Raw genomic sequence first — 20,905 nt, forward strand, 5'->3', positions numbered from 1 at the left:
GGAGGAATCAAAAGGTCAGAGATGCCGACGCATGGGGAATGCAGTTGGAAGTTGGGGAGGTAGGTAGGGGCCAGATCCAGGAGGGTCTTGTAGGGCCCGTAGGGAGTTTGGATTTCACTGTCTAGTTTTCTCTCCCAGACCACTGTGCAGAGCATTGAGAAGGCAGACAAGTCCTGGCTGGGAGGGTTAGCAAGAGGGGAAGATGCAGAAGGTATGGATAATAAAATTACTAAACTCATGACTAATAGTGACCTGTGGGTTCCCCTTTTTCTTTTTACTTGGGATGTGGCCCAAGAGTGCCTGTGTGGCCCGTTAAAAGAGTTATGGTGCTTCAGCCCTGAGGCAGCATCATGTATTAAAGAATTTGTGTATAAAGATAAATGGCATAAAGGCCTCACCAACTTTGTGTTCCGATGAAAGTCAGGTTCAGTTTCTCCATCTTCATCCAGGATTTTGTTTTCCTTTTTTTACTTTTCCTAAAGGATTTTCTTCAAGCATTGTTTTGTTTTTCCAATTTTATTTTTATACCCTGAATCTTACCAAGCAATACACCCCTTTTTGTTTTTGTAAATATCATGCAAAAGTGATGTTTGCTTATTGTGGAAAATTTGAAAAATACAGAAAAGAAGAAAATTTTTAAACCATCTGTATTTCCACTACTCCGAGATAAACAGGGTTGATGTTTTGGGGAAACCACCAGGCCTGGAGTTCTTAACTTGCACTTCACAGATAAAATCAGAGTTTCATCTTTAGTTTCATTAACTTATAATTGAAATTTAACATTTCTTTTGATTATGAATTCGGCAACAAACCAGTTAGTATTAGCAATACTTGTGATTTTTGTCACCGATAGAAACCACAGATATCTTTATCTCACAATAATTATCTCAGAATGTCATTTCCACTCATCACTACTTCAAAATTGCAGTAATTATTCGACCAACTACTAGATCTTCTAATTTAATGTGTCAATAGAGACACCTATTACCGTAAGACATTTTTAAAATATTTTGATAACAGTATTTTAATTCAGTTGGTTTTCTTTGAAATCCTATGTATTTTATTCATTTAAAAACATTATTGTGATAAGGGGTCCATTAGGTTTACCAGACTTACAGAGGATCTGTGGCACACAAAAAAGTTAAGAACCTGTGCAGGCTCAGAAGTTTCACAACTCTAGAGTCATAGAAAGAAAAAAAGATACCTAAATATATTTAAAGTACTTAATTTTTTGAATATTAAATTATTATATTAAATACCACATTCTAGGGATAAATACTGTGGTAATATAATTCTGAAGTCTTTATAATCACTTTGCTCTGTCAGATCACAGTGTCATGGTAACTCAATTACGCAGTTTGGCATCCCAGTAGAAATTGAAATCTATGTATTTGCTATTTACTTAGATGCCACCTGGGATATGAAGCAACAAGTTCTCATGCCCATGACCCTGTAAACACAGCAAGGAGTGATTCTTTCATCTCTCAATGCTGGACTTCAGAGTATTCACAAGCCTCAAAAATTCGGTGGAATATAACAGCAAGGAAGGGCAGGCTGATGAAAAGAACTTAGACTTAGCAATTGGCAAGTTTCTCCGAGGAGGTTTAATATCTTTTTGCAGGGTCATTAAAGGAGTCGCACAGCTAATTCCCTCATGAATTCAGTTGTGGAGAAGCAGAGAAAGGAAGCATGAGAAACATGTACTCTGTATTTGTCAAGGCAGGCTAACTGCTACTAAAAAAATGTCAGTGGCATAACACAATAAATGTTTGTTTATTGTCTGTCTACAGTTCCACTTAGGTGCTTGTGGTCAGATGACCCATCATTTCTGCCAAGTGGTGATTCAGAGACCCAGGCTCCTTCCATTTAGTGGCTTCACAATACCTTGGGGCCTCCTCAGGGTCCCATCCATTGGATCCTCTACATCTGGCTAACAGATGAGGGGCAAGCATGGAGGATCATGCATGGGAGGGTTTTAAGGCCAAGTCTTCAACCCGCATTCCATTGGCCAGAACTCATAAACATGGCTGTACCTAACTTCAAAGGAGGCCAGGAAACATGGTCTATCAGTATGCCCAGTGGGGAAAGAAAAATGATTTGGTGAACAACTGGGCATACACTTTCCAAAGAGTTGTGACTACAGAACTAGGAAATATATTTGAATGCATTGAGCATTGTGGTGGCAATATACAGGATTAATCTGACCTACTTTTGATAAAATGGGTACTTATTTCAACTGCTGAAGTTTTTCTTGGAAGCTGAGTGTCTATGAACAGTAAGAAAAAAAATCTAGCCAAAGAATTCAGTTAACTTTTTATTTTTATGGCCCATGCTGGATTCTTAAAACCCTTCTATAGAGCTTTCTTATAGTACTTACACTTACAGATTGAGTAGTTTTTCTAAAAATACTGTCTTATACTATAGTTTTTATTCTATTTACTTTTTTTATGATATAGCATTAGTGATTATTGCTACTGTGTTAACTGAGAGTAGGTCTTCTTTAGGACCACTTACCTGTAAAAGTAAAGGCCCATCTAAGTGAAAAGAAATTCCAAATAAATAGTCTTTTAAAAAGATAAATATTGCCAATTATACTTCAGCTTTTAAAAAGCCAACAAAAAGAACTAAAAAGCTTCTTGCAAGTTTGTGAAACTGATCAAGAAATAATTTACTTTGCATAAAAAAGGTAAATATTACACATTTCATCTTGTTTAGAGTTCCATTTTGGCTTATCTATGTAGTGTGGATATACCTCTTTATGTAGCTTTTTTAGTGGTTGCTCTAGGTATTACATTATATATATGAAACTTTTTAAAAAAACTCGGTCTTCTCCTGTGTTTCTCCTTTATTCTCACCCTGCTACCACACTTATAACACGTCTGACACCAAACGTTGGAGGGAGCGGGGGGGTGGTTCAGGTCGCACACCAAGGACAATTATTCTCTGTGACACCAGCTCAGTATCCTACAATTTAACTCAATTCTGATATGGTCTACCTGGAGACAGTGTCAGATCCCACAAGTTAAGGGCTCAGTTTCATGAGACTGCTCCCCTCTTGGCTACAAATCAGAGGTTCCCATGACCTCCTCTCCCTTGGATTCAATTATTTGCTAGAACAGCTCACAAAACTCAGGGAAACACGTTTACCAGTTTATTATCTAATAAAAGATATGATAAATGATACAGATAAATAGCCAGATGAAGAGATATAGAGGGCAAGGTCTGGGAGGGTTCTGAGTGCAGGAGTTTCTGTCCCCGTAGAGTAGGCGTGCATCAACCTTACGGTATGTGGAGGATTCACCAATCTGGACACTCTCCAAACCCCGTACTTTTGGAATTCTTATAGAGGCTTCATCATGTAGGCATGATCAATCATTATGTCCATTTCCAGCCAGTCTTCCCTCTCTAGAGAATGGGATGGGGGGATAGGAGGTGAAAATCCCAAGCTTCTAATCATGTCTTGGTCTTTCTGGTGATCAGCCGCCATCCAGGATCCCACCAAGAGTCACCTCATTAGAACAGAAGACACTGCTGTCAACCAGGAAATCCCAAAGTGTTTAGGAACTTTGTGTCAGGAGCCAAGTCAAAGACCAAATATTAGAACAAAAGATGCTCTTCATGCTCTTATCACTTAGGAAATTACAAGGATTTTAGGAGCTCTGTGCCAGGAACCAGGGGCAGAGACCAATATATAAATATATATATATATATATATATTTTTTTTTCTATTACCTCACAACCACTATCACAGTCTACTGATATCAACATTTTACCAGTTCAAGTGAAGTGTAGAAAGCATTCCTCCCTCTACTCTTCCATATTTATAATTGTCTTAATATTTCCTCTACATTCATTGAGACCCACATCAGACAGTAGCATAATTTTCACTTCAACCATCAAATGTAACTTAGAAAATTTAAGAGGAGAAAGAAAGTCTATGTGTTTACTCATATTTTTGCTCTTTCCATTGTCCTTCCTTCTTGATGTTCTAAGATTCCTTCTTTTAGCATTTTCTTTTTGCTCAGAGAACTTCCTTTACCCATTCTCTTAAGGTAGGTCAGCTGGTGACAGATTCTCTTAGTTTTCCTTCATCTGAAAATTTCTTGACTTCCCCTTCATTCCTGGAGAATGTTTTCACTGGATATACAATTCTGGGTTGACAGTTTTCTTTCAGCACTTGGAAAATTGTGCCACTTCCTTACAGCCTCCATGGTTTCTGATGGGAAATCTCTGTCACGTGAATTATTTTTCCCCTTTAAGTAAGGTATTGTTTCTCCACCACTGCTTTCAAGATTTTTGTCTTTAGTTTTCAGCAGTTTGACTATGATATATCTTGGCACGAATTTCTTTGGGTTAATCGTATTTTGCGTTTACTTACCTTCTTGCATATGTAAGTTTATGTCTTGCCAAATTTGGGAAACTTTCAGCCATTATTTCTTCACCTTTTTTTTTTCCAGCCTCACCTTCTTTCTCCTCTCTTTCTGATCAAATGAAACGATTATTAGATTTTTTTGTTATAGTCCCAAGGTCCCTAAAGCTCTGTTCATTTTTTTTTCCAGTCTATTTTCTCTCTGTTGGTCATATTGGGTGACTGCTATCTTCAAGTTCACTGATTCTTTCCTGTGTCCTTCCATTTTGTTGTTGAGTCCATACATTGAGTTTTTAATTTTAGTTATTATATTTTTCAGTTCTAAAATTTCCATGTGGTGATTTTTGATATCTTCTATTCTTTACTGAGACCCAATTTTTTCAACTGTTTTAAATGTGTTTGTAATTGCTTGTTGAAGCATTTTTATTATGGCTACTTAAAATCCTGGTCAGATAATTCTAACAACTATGTCATCTTGGTATTGGCATCTGTTGATTGTCTATTGTCTTTCAAGTGGAGATTTTTCTGATGAATGACTTTAGCTAGAAACCTGAGCACTTTTAATATTATGAGATTTTGTATCTTATTTAAATCTTCTGTTATAGCAGGTCTCCACCTGAGATGGGCTGGGATCTGGGACCTGGGACCCTTTACTGGAGTGCTCGAACCTGGACAAATGTCCCCTCAAGCAACAGAATACAAAGCAACTATAAGGGACTAAAAATAACTGCATGCATGGGCAGTTGGGGCAATTATGAACAATAAGGTACAGAAAAAACTGAAACCAGCTGCCACTTCTAAGGTTCCAGGAGCAAAAGCTGGGCACTGTTTATGATCCCTTCACACGGCACCACCAAGAGTGTGGGCAGACCACCTAATCTACACCTCCTGCCCAACCCACGTACCTGCCCATTCTTACCCCTTTTAAGGACCCAAGCAGCTCCTCTTGTGGAGCGAGCATGGGCACCTGACTCTTGTTTTCACTCCCTCCTGCTGCAGCATGAGCCCCAATAAAGCCTTGCCTGGAATTCTTGTCTGGTCTCTTCTCAATATCTATTGATGAAAGAGTCCAGCGGCCCAGGTTGTTAACACACTGATGCTGCTCCAGCAGAGGTAGAAGGGCACCACCACATCACTAGGTAGGGGCAGAGTCCAGGTTCCCCACTTGGCCTCCATTGACACCTGGTGGGGAGGCGTTCCTTGTAACTTCTGGGTGGCTGTGGAAGTCCAGGCTTCCCACACGTTCTCCACTGACACCACAGGGTGGCACTAGGGGAAGCTATTACCACTCAGCCTTCTCTGATGTCGCCCCAGCAGCAGAGTGGGGCTCCTCTTTACAGTCTGGCGAAGGTGAAAGTCTAGATTACCCACCTTGGCCTTTGTGGCAGGGATGATGATGGGGCTGCAGTTTTTTCTGTAGTGTTGCGCTGGAGTAAAGTAGTTATTGTCTAAAAGTTTTCTGTGTTGCTAGGCTGCTCTTTATTTTGTCTTTTGGCTAAAGAGAACAGGTTTCTGTAGCGCATTTCTTCAATTCCCTACAGAGGTTTCTGTAGGCCATCTTCTCCAGCATGCAGTCTGGGACATACGAGGGAAAAAGAAAACCCAGGGAACTCACCACTGTGTCCTTCTAGGGTCCCTAGTCAGCCTCCTTCTCTCCATCTTTCAGAGTCTTCTTTTGTTTGTTTCATATAAAATGTCCAAGGATTTTAGTTGTTCTTTATTTTTTTTTTCTTTTCTTTTTTTTTTTTGCGGTACGCGGGCCTCTCACTGTTGTGGCCTCTCCCGTTGCGGAGCACAGGCTCCGGACGCGCAGGCTCAGCGGCCATGGCTCACGGGCCCAGCCGCTCCGTGGCATGTGGGATCTTCCCGGACCGGGGCACGAACCCGTGTCCCCTGCATCGGCAGGCGTACTCTCAACCACTGCGCCACCAGGGAAGCCCTTTAGCTGTTCTTAATGGGAAGGATAGGGAAAGGTATGTCTGCCCTGTGGACAAAGAATGTCACTTGCCATTTCAGTAAACAAAGGATGTTGAGGCCATCAAGACATCAGTCACTGGGCTTCCCTGGTGGCGCAGTGGTTAAGAATCCACCTGCCAATGCCGGGGACACAGGTTTGAGCCCTGGTCCGGGAAGATCCCACATGCCATGGAGCAACTAAGCCCGTGAGTCACAACTACTGAGCCTGCATGCCACAACTACTGAAGCCCTCGCGCCTAGAGCCCGTGCTCTGCAGCAAGACAAGCCACCGCAATGAGAAGCCTACGCACCACAACGAAGAGTAGCCCCCGCTCGCCACAACTAGAGGAAGCCCACGCACAGCAAAGAAGACTTAATGCAGCCAAAAATAAATAAATTAAGTAAATTAATTTTTTAAGAAAAGACATCAGTCACTGCAGCTATGCCCCCAGTGGTGCACAGAGGGGAACTCAGGATGGAGGAAAAACTAGGGTACTGGCCCTAGGTAGTTAAGGTGAATATCAAAGGAATAATTTCATTAAGCCCAGACTCTTGCATCTTCCCATACATAGAAAAGTGCTAAATTCATTAACTTGAGATGCCTGGTTTTTCCTTAATTAGCAGTAATCTTTTTGCGTTCTGACTACTTGGGTTTTTTTGTTTTTGTTTGTTTGTTGCAAAAACTCCTATATATCCTGGCTCCTCCCTTACCTCTTTGGAGCAATCCCTCAGAGCTTCTGAGAGGCTGTCTCCCAGGCTGAAGTCTTTAGTAAGCCAGCAAATAAAACATAATTCTCAACTTTTGGGTTGTGCATTTTTTTTCAGTAGACAACCCCATCTTTCAGAAGCAGAGTTTTCCTTATCTGTCCATATAAAACAATTTTTTATTGAGGGGTTATCATCCATGCAGTAAAATATATTCTATGCCTTACTTTTTCATATTCTTAAATGGTGTCTTTTGATGAACAGAGGTTTTAATTGTAATGAAGTCTAAGTTAGCAATATTTTCCTTTATGGTTAGTGCTGTTGTATGTTTTGTTTAAGAAACTTTGCCTGCCTCAAGTTCATGAAAATATTCTATTCCTTTTTTTTTCCTAGAAGCTTTATTGTTTTACCTTTCATATTTATGCCTATGATCCATTTTTAATACTTTGTTTAATATGAGATAAGGGTCAAGGCTCTTTTTTTTTCCCCTACAACATTTGTCAAAAAGAACATCTTTTCTCCACTGATGGCAGTGGTGCCTTTATTGTAAACTAGGTGACGACCTCTGCATCGGTCTGTTTCTAGACTCTGTTATGTTCTGTTGCTCTCTTTTGTCTTTCCTTGTGCCAACATCAACCTGTCTTTATAGTAGGTTTTGATTTCTCATAGTGTTAAGTCTTCCAGCTTTGATATTTTACTTCACGACTGCGTTGGCTGTTCTAGGTTCTTTGTATTTTCACCGGAAATCCTGCTTGGATTGCATTGAGTCTGTCAATCAATTTAGGGAGAATTGACTTTTTTTTTTTAAACTGAGGTATAGTTGATTTACAATATGTAAGTTTCAGGTGTACAACTTAGTGATTCACGGTGTTTCAAGGTTATACTCCATTATAGTTATTATAAAGTATTGCCTATATTCCCTGTGCTGTACAACATATCCTTGTAGCTTATTTATTTTTAACATCTTATTTATGTTGTCTTCTAGCCCATGACCTGGTATATGTCTCCATTTATTTAGGTCTTCTCTAGTTTCTCTCAGCAATCTCCTTGTGCATCTTTCATTACACTTATTTCTAGGTATTTGGTGTTTTTTTGATACTCTTATAAATAATATATATTTTTAAAATTTTATTACCTGTCCATTTTTAATAAGATATGTTTATTATTTTCCCAACAACGTCAAACTGAAATTTTATGAAAGAAAATACACCCATAATCGTGTCACCTAAACAAATCTTCATTTCCCAAGCATTTAAGTCCTTTTGTTTTAATGTTTTTAATTGTTGAGAAGATGATGCAATACAGAAAATTTGTGGGGACTTCCCTGGTGGTCCAGTGGTTAAGAATCTGCCTTCCAATGCAGGGGACACAGGTTCGATCCCTTGTTGGGGAACTAAGATCCCACATGCAGTGGGGCAACCAAGCCCGTGTGCCACAACTACTGAGCCTGTACGCTCTGGAGCCCACGCACCACAACTAGAGAGCCTGTGCGCTGCAACTACTGAGCCTGCGTGCTCTGGAGCTCATATGTCAAAACTAGAGAAGCCTGCATGCCACAACGAAGAGCCCACGTGCTGCAACTAAGACCCAATGCAGCCAAATAAATAAATAAATATTTTTTTTAAAAAGAAAAGAAAATGTGAATGAGAGAAAAAAATTACACAAGTCCTAAAGACCGTTCCGTTTTACATATTACTTTTCCATCATTTTCTTAGTTTCTGCACTTTCAAAAATTATTGTAGTGATAGTATATACACCATTTTGTAATGTTAAAATATAAACTGAGGCATTTAAAAAATGTTAAGAGTTTATTTGAGAAAAAAATCAATTCAAATTGGGCAGCACCAAACCAGAAGTGGGTAAGGACTCTCATTCCACTGACAGGAGCTATAGGGGAAAGACTTTTATAGAGAAAAGGTGGAAGCAAAGCAAGGAAATCATCTGATTAGCTTTAGCATAAGGTTGTCGTATTTGGAATGCCTGATTAGCCATTTGTGATTGGTTGCCCTTAAGTTTAGATTTCTTAACTTTGAGGCATTTATAGGTTTTGGTTTGCTTATGTAGGCAGCAAAGGTATTAGGATCACCTCAGTGAAATTAATTTAACAAAAATTAATGTTTTGGCAGACATTTTCCATATTTCTATAGATTTTATAAATACATTTGAAATAGCTACATAGTGTATATGTATAGCTGATTCACTTTGTTATACAGCAGAAACTAACAAACCATTGTAAAGCAATTATACTCCAATAAAGATGTTAAAAAGAGAAAGAAAAATAAAATAAAATAGCTACATAGTGTTCCAGCCTGTTAATCTACCATAATTTACTTCATATCACCCTCTTGTTTTCCTACCCAGTGTAAATGGCTAGTAACGATTTCATATAAGGAAGAATGACAGTGGAAAAAATAGACAACTAGAGAAGAAAGGAAAAATAGACACGTAGAAATAGAAGGAAACCTACAGAAACAGATACAGCACAGAAAGCAGAGGGTTTTTTTCTTGGAGTCATATCCCCATCTTGTGCCATTTTAGGATAGTAAAGCTTAATGTTTTCAATTTAAATCAACGAACCACCTGGCTTCTTTGTGGGAGGTTTCTCTGCCCTTGAAATATCAAGAGACTTTATATCCTTGTACACTAAAGTTTTTCTTAATGGAATAAACCAAACGTGGGAAAGTTTAGTTAAAATGATGGATCTAGTTTGACGGACATAGGCTTGAGAAACAGGTTCAGTTAGATCATTATATTCTCAGCTCAGTTTCAAGTGATGGGTAGCAATGACTTCTTTAAGTGATTTTGATGAAGCCACAACTGTGTAGCCTAGGAAGTAAGTTACCTTCATGTGAATATGATTCTGAAGATTTAAAATGAAAAGTGAAAGAAGGCTGGTTAAAGACTTACCATTCAAAGTGTGGTAGGTAGACCAGCAGCATGGGCATCACCTAGGAGCTTGTGAGAAATGCAGATTCTTGGGTCTCACAGCAGACCTACTGAGCTTAACAAGAGTCTCAGGTGATTTGCTTGCACATTAAAGTCTGAGAAGCTCTGAAAGATCTAACTCTTCATACTGCATTCTCTACCCTGACTGCATATTAGAGGCACCTGGGGAGGTTTTAAAACTGTTGCCTGGGTCCATCCCTGATAAATAATGGGTGGTAGGGGAGGGAGGATATGGACTTGAGCATTTCTTAAAAACGTCCCTAGGTTCTTTTTAACAGCTGCCAGCGTTGAAAACTGTTGGAAGGAAACCTTTTCCTCTGTCATTTTAGGTTCAAGTGAGTGGGGGCTTGCGAATTAACTGACAATAGATTAACAGGAGAAAAGAAAGTTGCTCAGTGATGAGTAACTCGCTGAATAGCCAAAGTAAAGCTATATACACCAGCTTAACAAAAGGAGAGGGGGTTAGGGCTTCATACTTCAAAGTATGGAAAGTTCTTTTGGGCTTTTTGACGCTAATAGGCAGCTGGTTCCCTTTTTGGTGTTAAAAGTCAATCATTTCCCAATCAGGAAAATCCCTCAGTGGGGTGGGCTAGTGGGAGTCAATGGCAGCTGTATTTTCAGGAGGCTCTGATTAAGTTTCTTTTTTTTTTTAATGTTCTTTTTATGGCTGATAATCAGATATTATTAGTTTAAAGTAATTTTCATACTACCTTGGTGGGCTATTCATCTTTTCAGAACTATTACTCTAGTACCACCATTCTATTACTCTATATTATATGTATCAATATTACTCTAGTACCACCATGTTCCTCCTCGCCCAGGCTTAAAATCTCTCCTCTGTTTCCCTCCCTAATCTGTAGCTAAGTACCATCTATTCCAGTTGCGCAGTACTTTTAACATCTGTCCCTCATCTCCCTGACTGCACTAGTTAAACGAAGTTCTCCCCCATACATACTCTCTACCACATTACCTTATTTTTCACACGTATTTCATTTATCACGCATATCAGTACCTACAATTCTCTGTCTCAAGGAGAGCTTGGATTCTAACACTGTACCCCCAGATCCTAAAACACTATCTGACAAACAGTGGGTACCCAAATATTTATTGACTCTCTCCCTCCACTTCCATCACTCAAGATCATGCCTCTTAGCTGAAATCACTATTCTCACCATTCCCCAGACACCCTACAGATTCCTCCTGGAAAATCCTTAAGGCTCGACTTGAACGCCAATTCCATGAAATCTTCCCTGTCCCATATAAGAGTGGTAATTCCATCCTCAGAACTTTCAGAGCATAAAGAGACATGACTTCTTTTCAAAGACACTTAAGGTAAACAAGGTCCTCCTGGATAGCATAGGGAACTGTATTCAATACCTTGTAATAACCTATAATGGAAAAGAATACATGTATATAACTGAATCACTTTGCTGTACACCAGAAACTAACACAATATTGTAAATTAATTATACTTCAATTTTAAAAGACACATGTCATTTAATATCTATTTATTCAATACAAATTTATTGAACACCCTTCATGTAGCACTGTGTTAAATGATAGTAAGACACCATTCAGGCTCTCAAACAAGCTGCTCTCCAGGAGAAAGAGATAATCCTCTAAATAGGCAATTGTAAGTCAGAGGATTAAGTGAACCATGGGAGGGGTAATTAATACCCTTGATCTGACTTGGTTTTGGATTCTGCTTTTGACTCCTTACTCTGTGACCTTGAACAAATGACTTAGCCTTACCAGGTCTTGGTAAATGGAGATAATACCAGTGCCTACCTCACTGCCTTGCGATGAGAATTTAATTAACACTTGCAAAGTGTTGAGCAGGTATCTAGTATATAGTAATCATTCAGTAATGTTAGCAAGTACTATTATGACTAACTCGGCTTTGGAAGGTCTGGAGAGGCTTCTCTGAAGAAGTGACTTCAAAATGAAAACCTGAAGAATGAGAAGAAATTAAGGAAGGGAAGGGAGGGAGGGAGAAGGACGTAAGGTTCCCAATAGAAAGAACAGTAAAGTGCAAAGGGCTCGAAGCTCATTTTCAGTTTGGAACCTGAACAAAGGACAAAGTGTTCTGTGTCTTCGGCAGCCCCAGCCTCTGCTGGCACTAAAAGAGATTTCACACCGAAATTTCATTTGGCCCTTGATGGCAGCCATTGGTCTGCTTTCACTTCTCCATCACTGATCAGGGCCCCAGATAAAAACCCCTCTGTGTTGTGGTGGTGGTGGTAGGGGTAGGGGTAGGGGGAGTGATGAGTATGTGAGGGGCTCAGGCACCTGCCTCCACATGCTGGCTGGGCAGGCAATGAAACCAGTCATTTACTCTTATGCCCCCTCCTCTAGTCCCTTCACTCCCGCCTCTCTACTGAGCCCAGGAATCTCCATTGCATGCTAAACAGACTCTTAAGTTTTACCCTCCATAGAACTCATCCTTTGCTTCCTTACTTTAACCTTATTCTAGGGTTGTTATGTTAATTCTCTCAGCTCCAGGATGGAAACGTGAGAAAGAAGGGACCACATTTTCCCAGCTCCCTAATGCAGACTCAGGACCATTAACCCTTTGTGTAAAAAAGTCTTCTGAAGTTTATGCTCTTCAACGCTACCCCTGAGACCTGACCCCCCACCTACCAGTCTGGCCCAAGTCACCGTGCTTCCTCTGCTCTGCACGTTTGGGCTATACGGGCATTCTTGTTCTTTCTCTGACCCACAAGCAGGTTTCAGCTTCGGGGTTTTTGATCTTGCTGTTCCCGTAAGCCTGGAAGGCTCTTTCCCTAGAACTTGTTATGGCAGCTCCTTCTCGTCATTCAGGTCATTGGCTCAAACGTCAGTTTGGAGAGGCCTTTCTCGACACCCCTCTCTAAAACATCATGTCCTGTCCCATTACCCTGCATAATTTTCTCCATAGAATTTACTGCCATCTGAAATTATGTATCTACTTGACTGTTTTCCCCACTAGGATGTAAGTACTGGGAGTGATGAGATATTATCTGTCTTCATCTTTATCAGCAGCACATAGAACAATGTTTTGCACGTTAAATATTGACAATAAATGAAATGAATGAATATCTTAAATTAAGAGGCTCTAAATTTTAGTCAAAAGGTGTGGTCAATGAGCTCAGCCCTTTAGTATGTAAAAGCAGAAGTCCCAAAAGAAATCTTTGGGAATTTCCACTTACCATATCAGAGCCATAGACCAAGGACCATGAGTAAGGGTTTCATAAGAATCTGGAAGGTTTGTTTATTATTTACCAAGCTCCTGCTATGTGTCAAGCACTGTACTCAGGAAAGGACCAAACGATGAACAGAAAAAGTCAAGGTTCCTGCCTTTGAGAATTTGCAATTTAGTCCTTTCTGAGTTCCCTTGGATTTGCAGTAAACAGTGGTGTGCTGGAACCTGCTTTTAGCCACCTGCAAAACCCTACTGTTAAATTTTCAGGAATTTTGCAAGCCAGTTGTTAAACACTGCCATCATTAAAAGTCAAATTATATAAACTTACAAGTAAATTATGTTAAAAACAAAGATAATATACACTCAAAACTTCATGCCTAATTATTTTACTGTCTTAGTATTTTTTATGCTCTTGAGGTTATTTATGTTGATTGTATATGTATGGTGGAAACATTATATAGTGAGCACCGTTTCCCAGCTTCATGTTCAGTGACATCACTATGGTAGCTTGAAATGGTAGCTGTGGGGGAGTATTTACCCCAGGGAACTCGCCCAACACCATAATCATGTCTTATCTACTCACCACCCTCACCCCCAACACACACTCCCAGCAACCTATCAAGGGATAGAGTATGTGTTGGCAGCCACTGAATTAAAGAGGCAGAATCTCTAGGTCATCCTATAAAGGAAGAAGAAAAACAGAATCAGCTGGTTTGGACCTGAGGAAGGGTCCTAGAACTATGCTATAATAAGAGTACTACAAGTTTTAAAGTAAATTTCTAAAACTTAATTCATTCTTTTATGTAATTTCAGAATATTATCTTTAATAACTTAAGAAAATAAATTTATTTATTTTAGTTTTGGCTGCGTTGGGTCTTCATTGCTGCGGGCGGGCTTTCTCTAGTTGTGGTGAGCGGGAGCTATTCTTAGCGGTGCACGGGCTTCTCATTGCGGTGGCTTCTCTTGTTGCGGAGCACGGGCTTCAGTAGTTGCGACACGTGGACTCAGTAGCTGTGGCTCGCGGGTTCTAGAGCACAGGCTCAGTAGTTGTGGCGCACGGTCTTAGCTCCTCCGCGACACGTGGGATCTTCGCGGACCAGGGCTCGAACCCGTGTCTCCTGCATTGGAAGGCAGATTCTTAACCGCTGCGCCACCAGGGAAGCACCTAAAAATTTATTTTTGGTAGATTCCTGCAAGCCATTCCTGCAAGACACTAGTCATGGATAAGAACTTGGAATCTAGAGTCACATAGCTCTACCAACTTACGAGCTACCTGACTTTGGAAAAGTAAATTATCTTCTCTGATCCTGTAATCTCGTCTTTAAAATAGTCCCTACTTTATGGAATTGTTAGAGGGCTAAAAGTTCTTAGAACTTTAGTTGGTTATTGTTATTAAAATATTATTATTATTAAAACTTTAAGCAGTTACTTTCAGCTCTTTAGCCTCGCTGAAATTTAAAAGTAGTCCAGATATGTTGCTATGTTTGGTTTTTAATAACCAGTGCTCCAGTTAGTTATTCAGGTAAAGAATTTAAAACTCCTAGAAGGTACTTTGTAAATCCTAACCTTCCCATGTAAAATAGGTGGGTTACTATTAACACGCCCGGCCGGGAGAGCTCTAATCTAAGTTTGATCTCCTAGCCTTCGACGCCCAAAGGTGGGATAAGTACGTTTCCTGGACCTTGAGCTCTGATACGAAACGGAGCCAAGGGACGCCAGCTTGGTCTCCGCAAGGCACTCACGTGGGGTTGGGCCAAGCCCAGCCCAGCCAACCGTTCCGTAAAATAGGCATCTGCCCGGCGTGCCTCTGTGTGAAGACAGCCACCATCCGCGAGCCTACGTGTGCGTTCGCTTGTTCCGCTGAGTTCGCGAATTTTGCAGGAGCCGACCGCTTCCCGCCCAGGGACACACCTGTCCGTGACCGCACTCTTATTGGCCGGGCCCCGATCTTGGCCCTGTGGCGTCAGCGGCAGGGGCTTGTCCTTGGCCGGAGAGCCTGGGCCAGAGCCGAGTGACATCAGCGAGGGCGTTCGGGGCACTGAGCAGCAGTGGGCGGGGCTTGCCGGAAGGTGTGCCGGGGGCTGGTTGGGGGCGAGGCAGCGGGGCCTGGGCGGGGCTAGGCGGCGGTGACGTCATGGGGCGGCGCGGCGGGGCGCGGCTCGCGCGCCGGTAGGTAACCACTGCAGGCTGCGGTGCTCACCCCAGGCGGCGAGCCGCACGTAGCAGCCTCTCGCTCGTCTACATCCTGCGCTGCCTATCATGTCCCTGAGGCGCAGCCTCTCGCTTCTTCTCCGTACGCAAGCGCTCTCAGTCCCGAAGAAGTCCGTCCACTCCGTGGCTGTCATTGGAGCCCCATTTTCACGGGGACAGGTGAGAACTGGGACCTGGCACCTTGGTGCAGGATTCCCGCCCCCTCACCCCCCAACCCCCTCACCCAAGCCTGGAGAAATAGGGACCGGTGGGAAGAACGGGGAGGCGAGGGGAGGATGGGGAGAAACGAAGAGGGGACGAGGAGGTGGATTCCCGCGATTGGGCACCGGGAGAGCACGTGGGATTTTCCTCGGTAGAAGGACGGAGGGGATGAGGGCACCCAGTTTGCCACGTGGGCAGGGGGCAGCGGGCTGGTGGGTTTCTTCGGCCTTACCCCCGAGGAGCGAGAAAGTGGTGGGTTCCGCTTGGGGTGATGGAGGAGAGGAAAGGAGGGAGAGGATTTCATGGAGGGGCTGGAAGAGGAGAAACCGACCAAAATCCCCGGTGGAAAATTGAGGGAGGAGAGGTTAAAGAGAGGGACCGAGGATTTAAGGCTCCAGGGTCCATTCTCAGAAAGAGAATTAACTGGAAAGGAAATTGGTGCTTGCCTCTCTAGCGGCAGGAAGACGGAAGGGGCTGTTATGTTCTCTCTTCAGTGAAAGAAACCTGCAGTCGTGGAGAGCCGGGGCTCGGCCCTGGCCTGCGACACTTACACCCAACAGCCAGATTCTGACTTGGCTCAGCCCCTTCCTCTGTCTTGCCTCCACTTGCCCTTCCCACAACGAGGGGTTTGGAAGGTTGATCTGAATCCAGTGATTGTTGTTTCTCCTCCTTCCCTGCAAGTGTTTGAAATGACCAGACCTCAGGTGAAAAGAATAAAAGGAAGGGCTGATGCTGTCACAGGTTTTCAGAGGGATCTGCTGGGAACTAAGTATAGCATTGCAGACTTCTGTATTTTTGTGAGCTAAAGTGGTCTTATTTTCTAGTCATCTTCCCTCATATCTGTGTAATTTATCTTACAGAAAAGAAAAGGAGTGGAATATGGTCCCACTGCTGTAAGAGAAGCTGGGTTGATGAAAAGGCTCTCCGATTTGGGTAAGTGGCTGGATTTTAGAAGTCTGAGGGCTGGTAACACGCCAGTTCAGAGTCTTATTCCCTCATATCCAGGAACTGCACAGCGTCAGCTGTGTATCTGGAAAGCATTTCCCATCCTCCCTTGGATTCCACATGCAGCTGAAGATCTATGGAAGAGTCTCCAGGCAAAGTCTTCTTGCAATAAAGAGCCTGTGTGGAAGGCAAGGAGGCGGAGTGAGGCAGGGCCTGGAACAAGCTGCTAGTGACTGCGAAGTGGTGCTGAGCATGCTGGCTCTCGCTCCCACTGTGCAGTCAACCTTTCCCCCAAATTCTAGCTTTCCTAACTCAGTCAGAGGCGCTTATGGTTCATCCGTCTAACCAGCTTCCTCTCTTCAAGTCATTCGTTTCCTCCTGAGGTTTAAGAACTTTCTATTACTGTAAGCAGAGCCTTAGGTCCGTTTTCTCCAAACTTCCCTGATTATGAAAATCACTTGGTTTACTTGTGAGAAAGAGAGATTCCTAGGCTTCTCAGTGGATGAGTCTGGTTTATTGGCTCTGACGTAGGACCCAGACACGTGCATTTTCACAGGCACCCCAGGTAATCAAAAGTAACGTTGCAGTCTTGTAATCTGGACAGTACTCTATACGTACAGAACCAGAGGTAAATCCAACCCAGAGATAAATGCCATTTATATAGTAAAGGAAAACCCTTTTAGTAACAGGGTACCAAATTCCAACACCCTCATGGTAGGCAGGTTCTTATATCTAACCCAAATGTTCCTAGCTGCTGTTCAAGGCCATTTCCTCTATTTTATTAGGGCCATTCACATATCTCTTCTGGAGCTATAACGTGCAAAAGGCATGGCAGTAGGGAACTGTAGGTCCTGGAGATACTAATACAGAATCTAGGTGAACTACAAATCCCCTGCCCGTGCTTGCTTTGAAACCGCCTCTGCTGATCATTGAGCCCATTCCAGGGGTGGGTTATCTCCCTCTAAAACCGGAATAATGAAGTCACCGTGTGTCTTCCGTACACCTCTGGTTACATATGGATGTGGTGTCTTGATTTGAATACTCAAACCTTTTCTGTTAAATAATAAAGAGACCCTACTGAAGAAGGAACTATAATTAATCACTTTAATAATTCTCCAAGTTTACCACCAAAGATGAGAGATAAGACTTACACTTAATGTGTCGCAGGTCACCTAATGGGAGGAAGTTGTCCCCCCTCCCCCCGCTTATAAATGAAGATACTGTCCCTTTAAATCAGCTGTACACATTGTTTTTAAAAGCATAATTTTACACTGAGGGAAAGCAATTTCTGCTAATCACTATTTTTAATACCTGGTAATCCTGCAGCTCATCTGATAAACTGAGCCTGGCTTTGCTCAAATTGCCTGCTCATTGTTCTATTCTGTCTGAAGAGACTTCAGACTAGATTCAATTGTAGCCTCTTACACAGGGGACATTAATAGTATCCAGCCGAGGCTGCTGAATGAGGGGGAAGGGAACATTTATAAGCAGCTTCTCTTACTCATGCTTTGTACACCTCCTTTCCTGCCACAGCTCCTGGTATTTTTCCACTCCAACCTGGGGAAGCCATTCTCCCTAAAATTCCACTCCCTCAAGTACTTCCTGTGTAAATCTCCAACCTAAAGTGATGATGAAGCTTCAGTTTATTTGGTCTCCCCTTTAATTTTTTTCAAATAGTTTTCATTTTACAATTTATATCCTTACCCTGGAGCCGATTGGCAGTCCGGTATCACCAGCAGTCTGAAACAGAATCTCATTGCATGTTAATAAGATTGTGGCACTCAGCAGGTTTCCAGCATGTGGTTTCAGCTAATCTCCAGAAATCCGTTGGAGAAAAATACCAAGAGAAGTTTCAGTTGCTCTATTCTGAAACAGCACCAAATAAGTGGCATGGGTCAAATTTCAAGGGAGAGAAGACCCATGGAAAGGTAGCTCACAAATCCCTTTGTTCCTTGCCTTCTGCTCTGATGTCACAGGCTGCTGGTGTTGCCATGGCATCAGTTATACTTCCTGTTCTCTTGAATGAATATATTTGCCTTTGTCTGGGTTTTTTTTTCTTTCCCCCCCTGGGCTTAGTAAGGACACTCAATGGTTCCTCTCTCAGGTAACCACTTATTTTAGTATACAAAGAGAGCCTGAGAAAAATGAAGAAGTAATTGCTCTGGCAAGGCTTAGGTGCAGTGCCTCTGCTCATGATTTTGGTTAGCTCTTATAGCCACGGTAATTTGCCTTTTTTTTTTTTTTTTGCGGTACGCGGGCCTCTCACTGCTGTGGCCTCTTCCGTTGCGGAGCACAGGCTCCGGACGCACAGGCTCAGCGGCCATGGCTCACGGGCCCAGCCCCTCCGCGGCATGTGGGGTCTTCCCGGACCGGGGCACGAACCTGTATCCGCTGCATCGACAGGCAGACTCTCAACCACTGCGCCATCAGGGAAGCCCAATTTGCCCTTTTTTCTTCACAAGTAGGATGAGTATTCTGTGGGTAAAATAAACAGTTTGTCGTGTCTGTCATTGTAATTATGGTAATTTGACCCAGCTGTGGTACTGAAGCGGTGACGGCCTAAATGAACTGTATTCCTGTGACCAGCCAAGGGTCCTGGAGTTCAGGAAGACATATGGGAGCTATTCTGGCTCCCCTCAACTAGGCTAGGGACATTTATTCTTCTGCTCCATTTGGTGCTCCATGAGAGAGCAGAGCAGGCAACTCTGGTTGAGACCCAAGAATCTGAGCTGCTTCAGCAAGAACCAACAGAAAGCCTGAGATAGTTTAAACACAGAGGTATGAGAGCTGTTCATTTGGAACAGATTGATATGTGAGTGCAGGGGTCTGTATGTGCTTTCAGTGTTTGGTAGAGAACAGCAGCCGTCACAGATTTAGTTTTATGACAGTGATGCTTCAGCCTGGCTCCCATCCTACCATCACACGGAAACCACTCTGATCAAGCTCACTGATTGGTCAGCCTCTATTTTGCTGGACCTCTCTACTGCACAACTGACCACTTTATTCCTGAAATATTCCATTAGTCAGGACACTACTCTCTCCTGAGCCTCCTCTCCATTGCCTGGTCCTTCCTGGACTCCTTTTGGGGATCCTCCTCTTCTTCCCAGCCCTCAAATGCTCATGTCCCCAGTGTTCCACCAGCTTTGTTCTAAGTAGCCTCATCTCACTGTCACAGATGTCTCAAACTCTACAGGTTCGAAACAAAATTCATTATCTTCTCCCTCAAATCTGCTTGTCTTGCTGTCTTCCCATTGTCTGTTTCACACTATCACTCATTATCTAGTTACTCAAGTCAAACTCCAAGACCATCAGAATTCTTTTGTCGTCCCTTTTGTTCCTTACTTCTGATCACAAAGTCTTGTTGACTTCTTTTCCTCCTTCTAAATGATTAGGGTCCTTTCCCGTAATGGCCCTGCTCTAGTTCTGTCCTTCTCACACACAGATCTAATTTTCCAGTAATGACTCTTGTCCCATTTTGCCTACCTCAGTTCATTCTTTACTGCCACCAGACTGATCTTTTTAAGACTATTTTTCTCCTTTGCTTAGTCTTTCCATGGCTTTTTACATGCATCCATGCTTCTCAGTCTTGTCATTCATATACCATCTTTGCTGACTTGCCATATTATTTATTTTGGTGTTTTTCTCTAAATTGGCTTTAAAGCTTTATACTTTTAAAATGTAGCCTGCCCCTACAGTAAACAATGAAATCTCAGGCTTGTGCTAGATGCATTTTTCTAATAAATTTTCATTTTACTAGTTTTACATTTTGGTATTTGACCCTCAACCACTGGTGGTATGTGTTCCATGCTTAACAACCAGTAAGACAGATCCTCTACAATTTGACCCTCTTTTACCTCCTTAGACTTCTCTCCATCCACATTCCACCTCATTTGTGTTGTAACTGGGGTTGTGGGCTCTTGACCTAGGCTCCACCAACAGAAACACCCACCCTAAACCTTGTCTTGACATTTTGGAAGAAGGGGCAATAAAGAATTCATTCTGTGATGGGCAGTTGTGGCGGCAGTTCCAGCAGTAGCTTCTGTCCAGTGTCAGTGGGGTCAGCCATGCAAGCTGCAGTGCTCCTTTTCCTAGTAGTGGAGGTGACAGCAGCAGTGGTATCTTCACTGGAGCAATCTGCAGTGTGACCTTTAAACCACATTTTGGTCCTCTTAAGATGATTCTGGGAGTTACCCAAATTGAAAAAACTGCTTTTCTTTAAATTAGCTAGAAAGGTTTCTGTTGCTTGCAGCTTAAAGATCCTGACCGATAAAACAGTTTACAAATTCCAGTGAGAAATTACCATGTGGATTGGAATATGCAAAGCCCTCTCTCCCCAGGCCCTTGATAATAAATTCTTATTCTTTTGTTGGCTTTTTTTCCCCTAGTACTGA

At 42.3% G+C, this 20,905-nt stretch overlaps 1 protein-coding gene across 1 annotated transcript in view; it reads left to right on the top strand.

Annotated features, from left to right (window-relative positions):
- The first annotated feature begins 15,331 nt into the window (after positions 1-15,331).
- Positions 15,332-20,905, top strand: part of ARG2 (arginase 2) — a 28,050-nt gene continuing 22,476 nt past the window's right edge. Inside the window, exons 1-2 of the mRNA XM_029238574.1 lie at positions 15,332-15,527; positions 16,430-16,502. Of these exons, the coding sequence (XP_029094407.1) occupies positions 15,417-15,527; positions 16,430-16,502 (184 nt within the window). The 5' untranslated portion in view covers positions 15,332-15,416. The remainder of the gene's footprint in view (positions 15,528-16,429; positions 16,503-20,905) is intronic.

The sequence above is a fragment of the Monodon monoceros genome, unplaced genomic scaffold, assembly GCF_005190385.1.
Source record: "Monodon monoceros isolate NGI ecotype Baffin Bay Population unplaced genomic scaffold, NGI_Narwhal_1 Super_Scaffold_21, whole genome shotgun sequence".
Lineage (NCBI taxonomy): Eukaryota > Metazoa > Chordata > Mammalia > Artiodactyla > Monodontidae > Monodon > Monodon monoceros.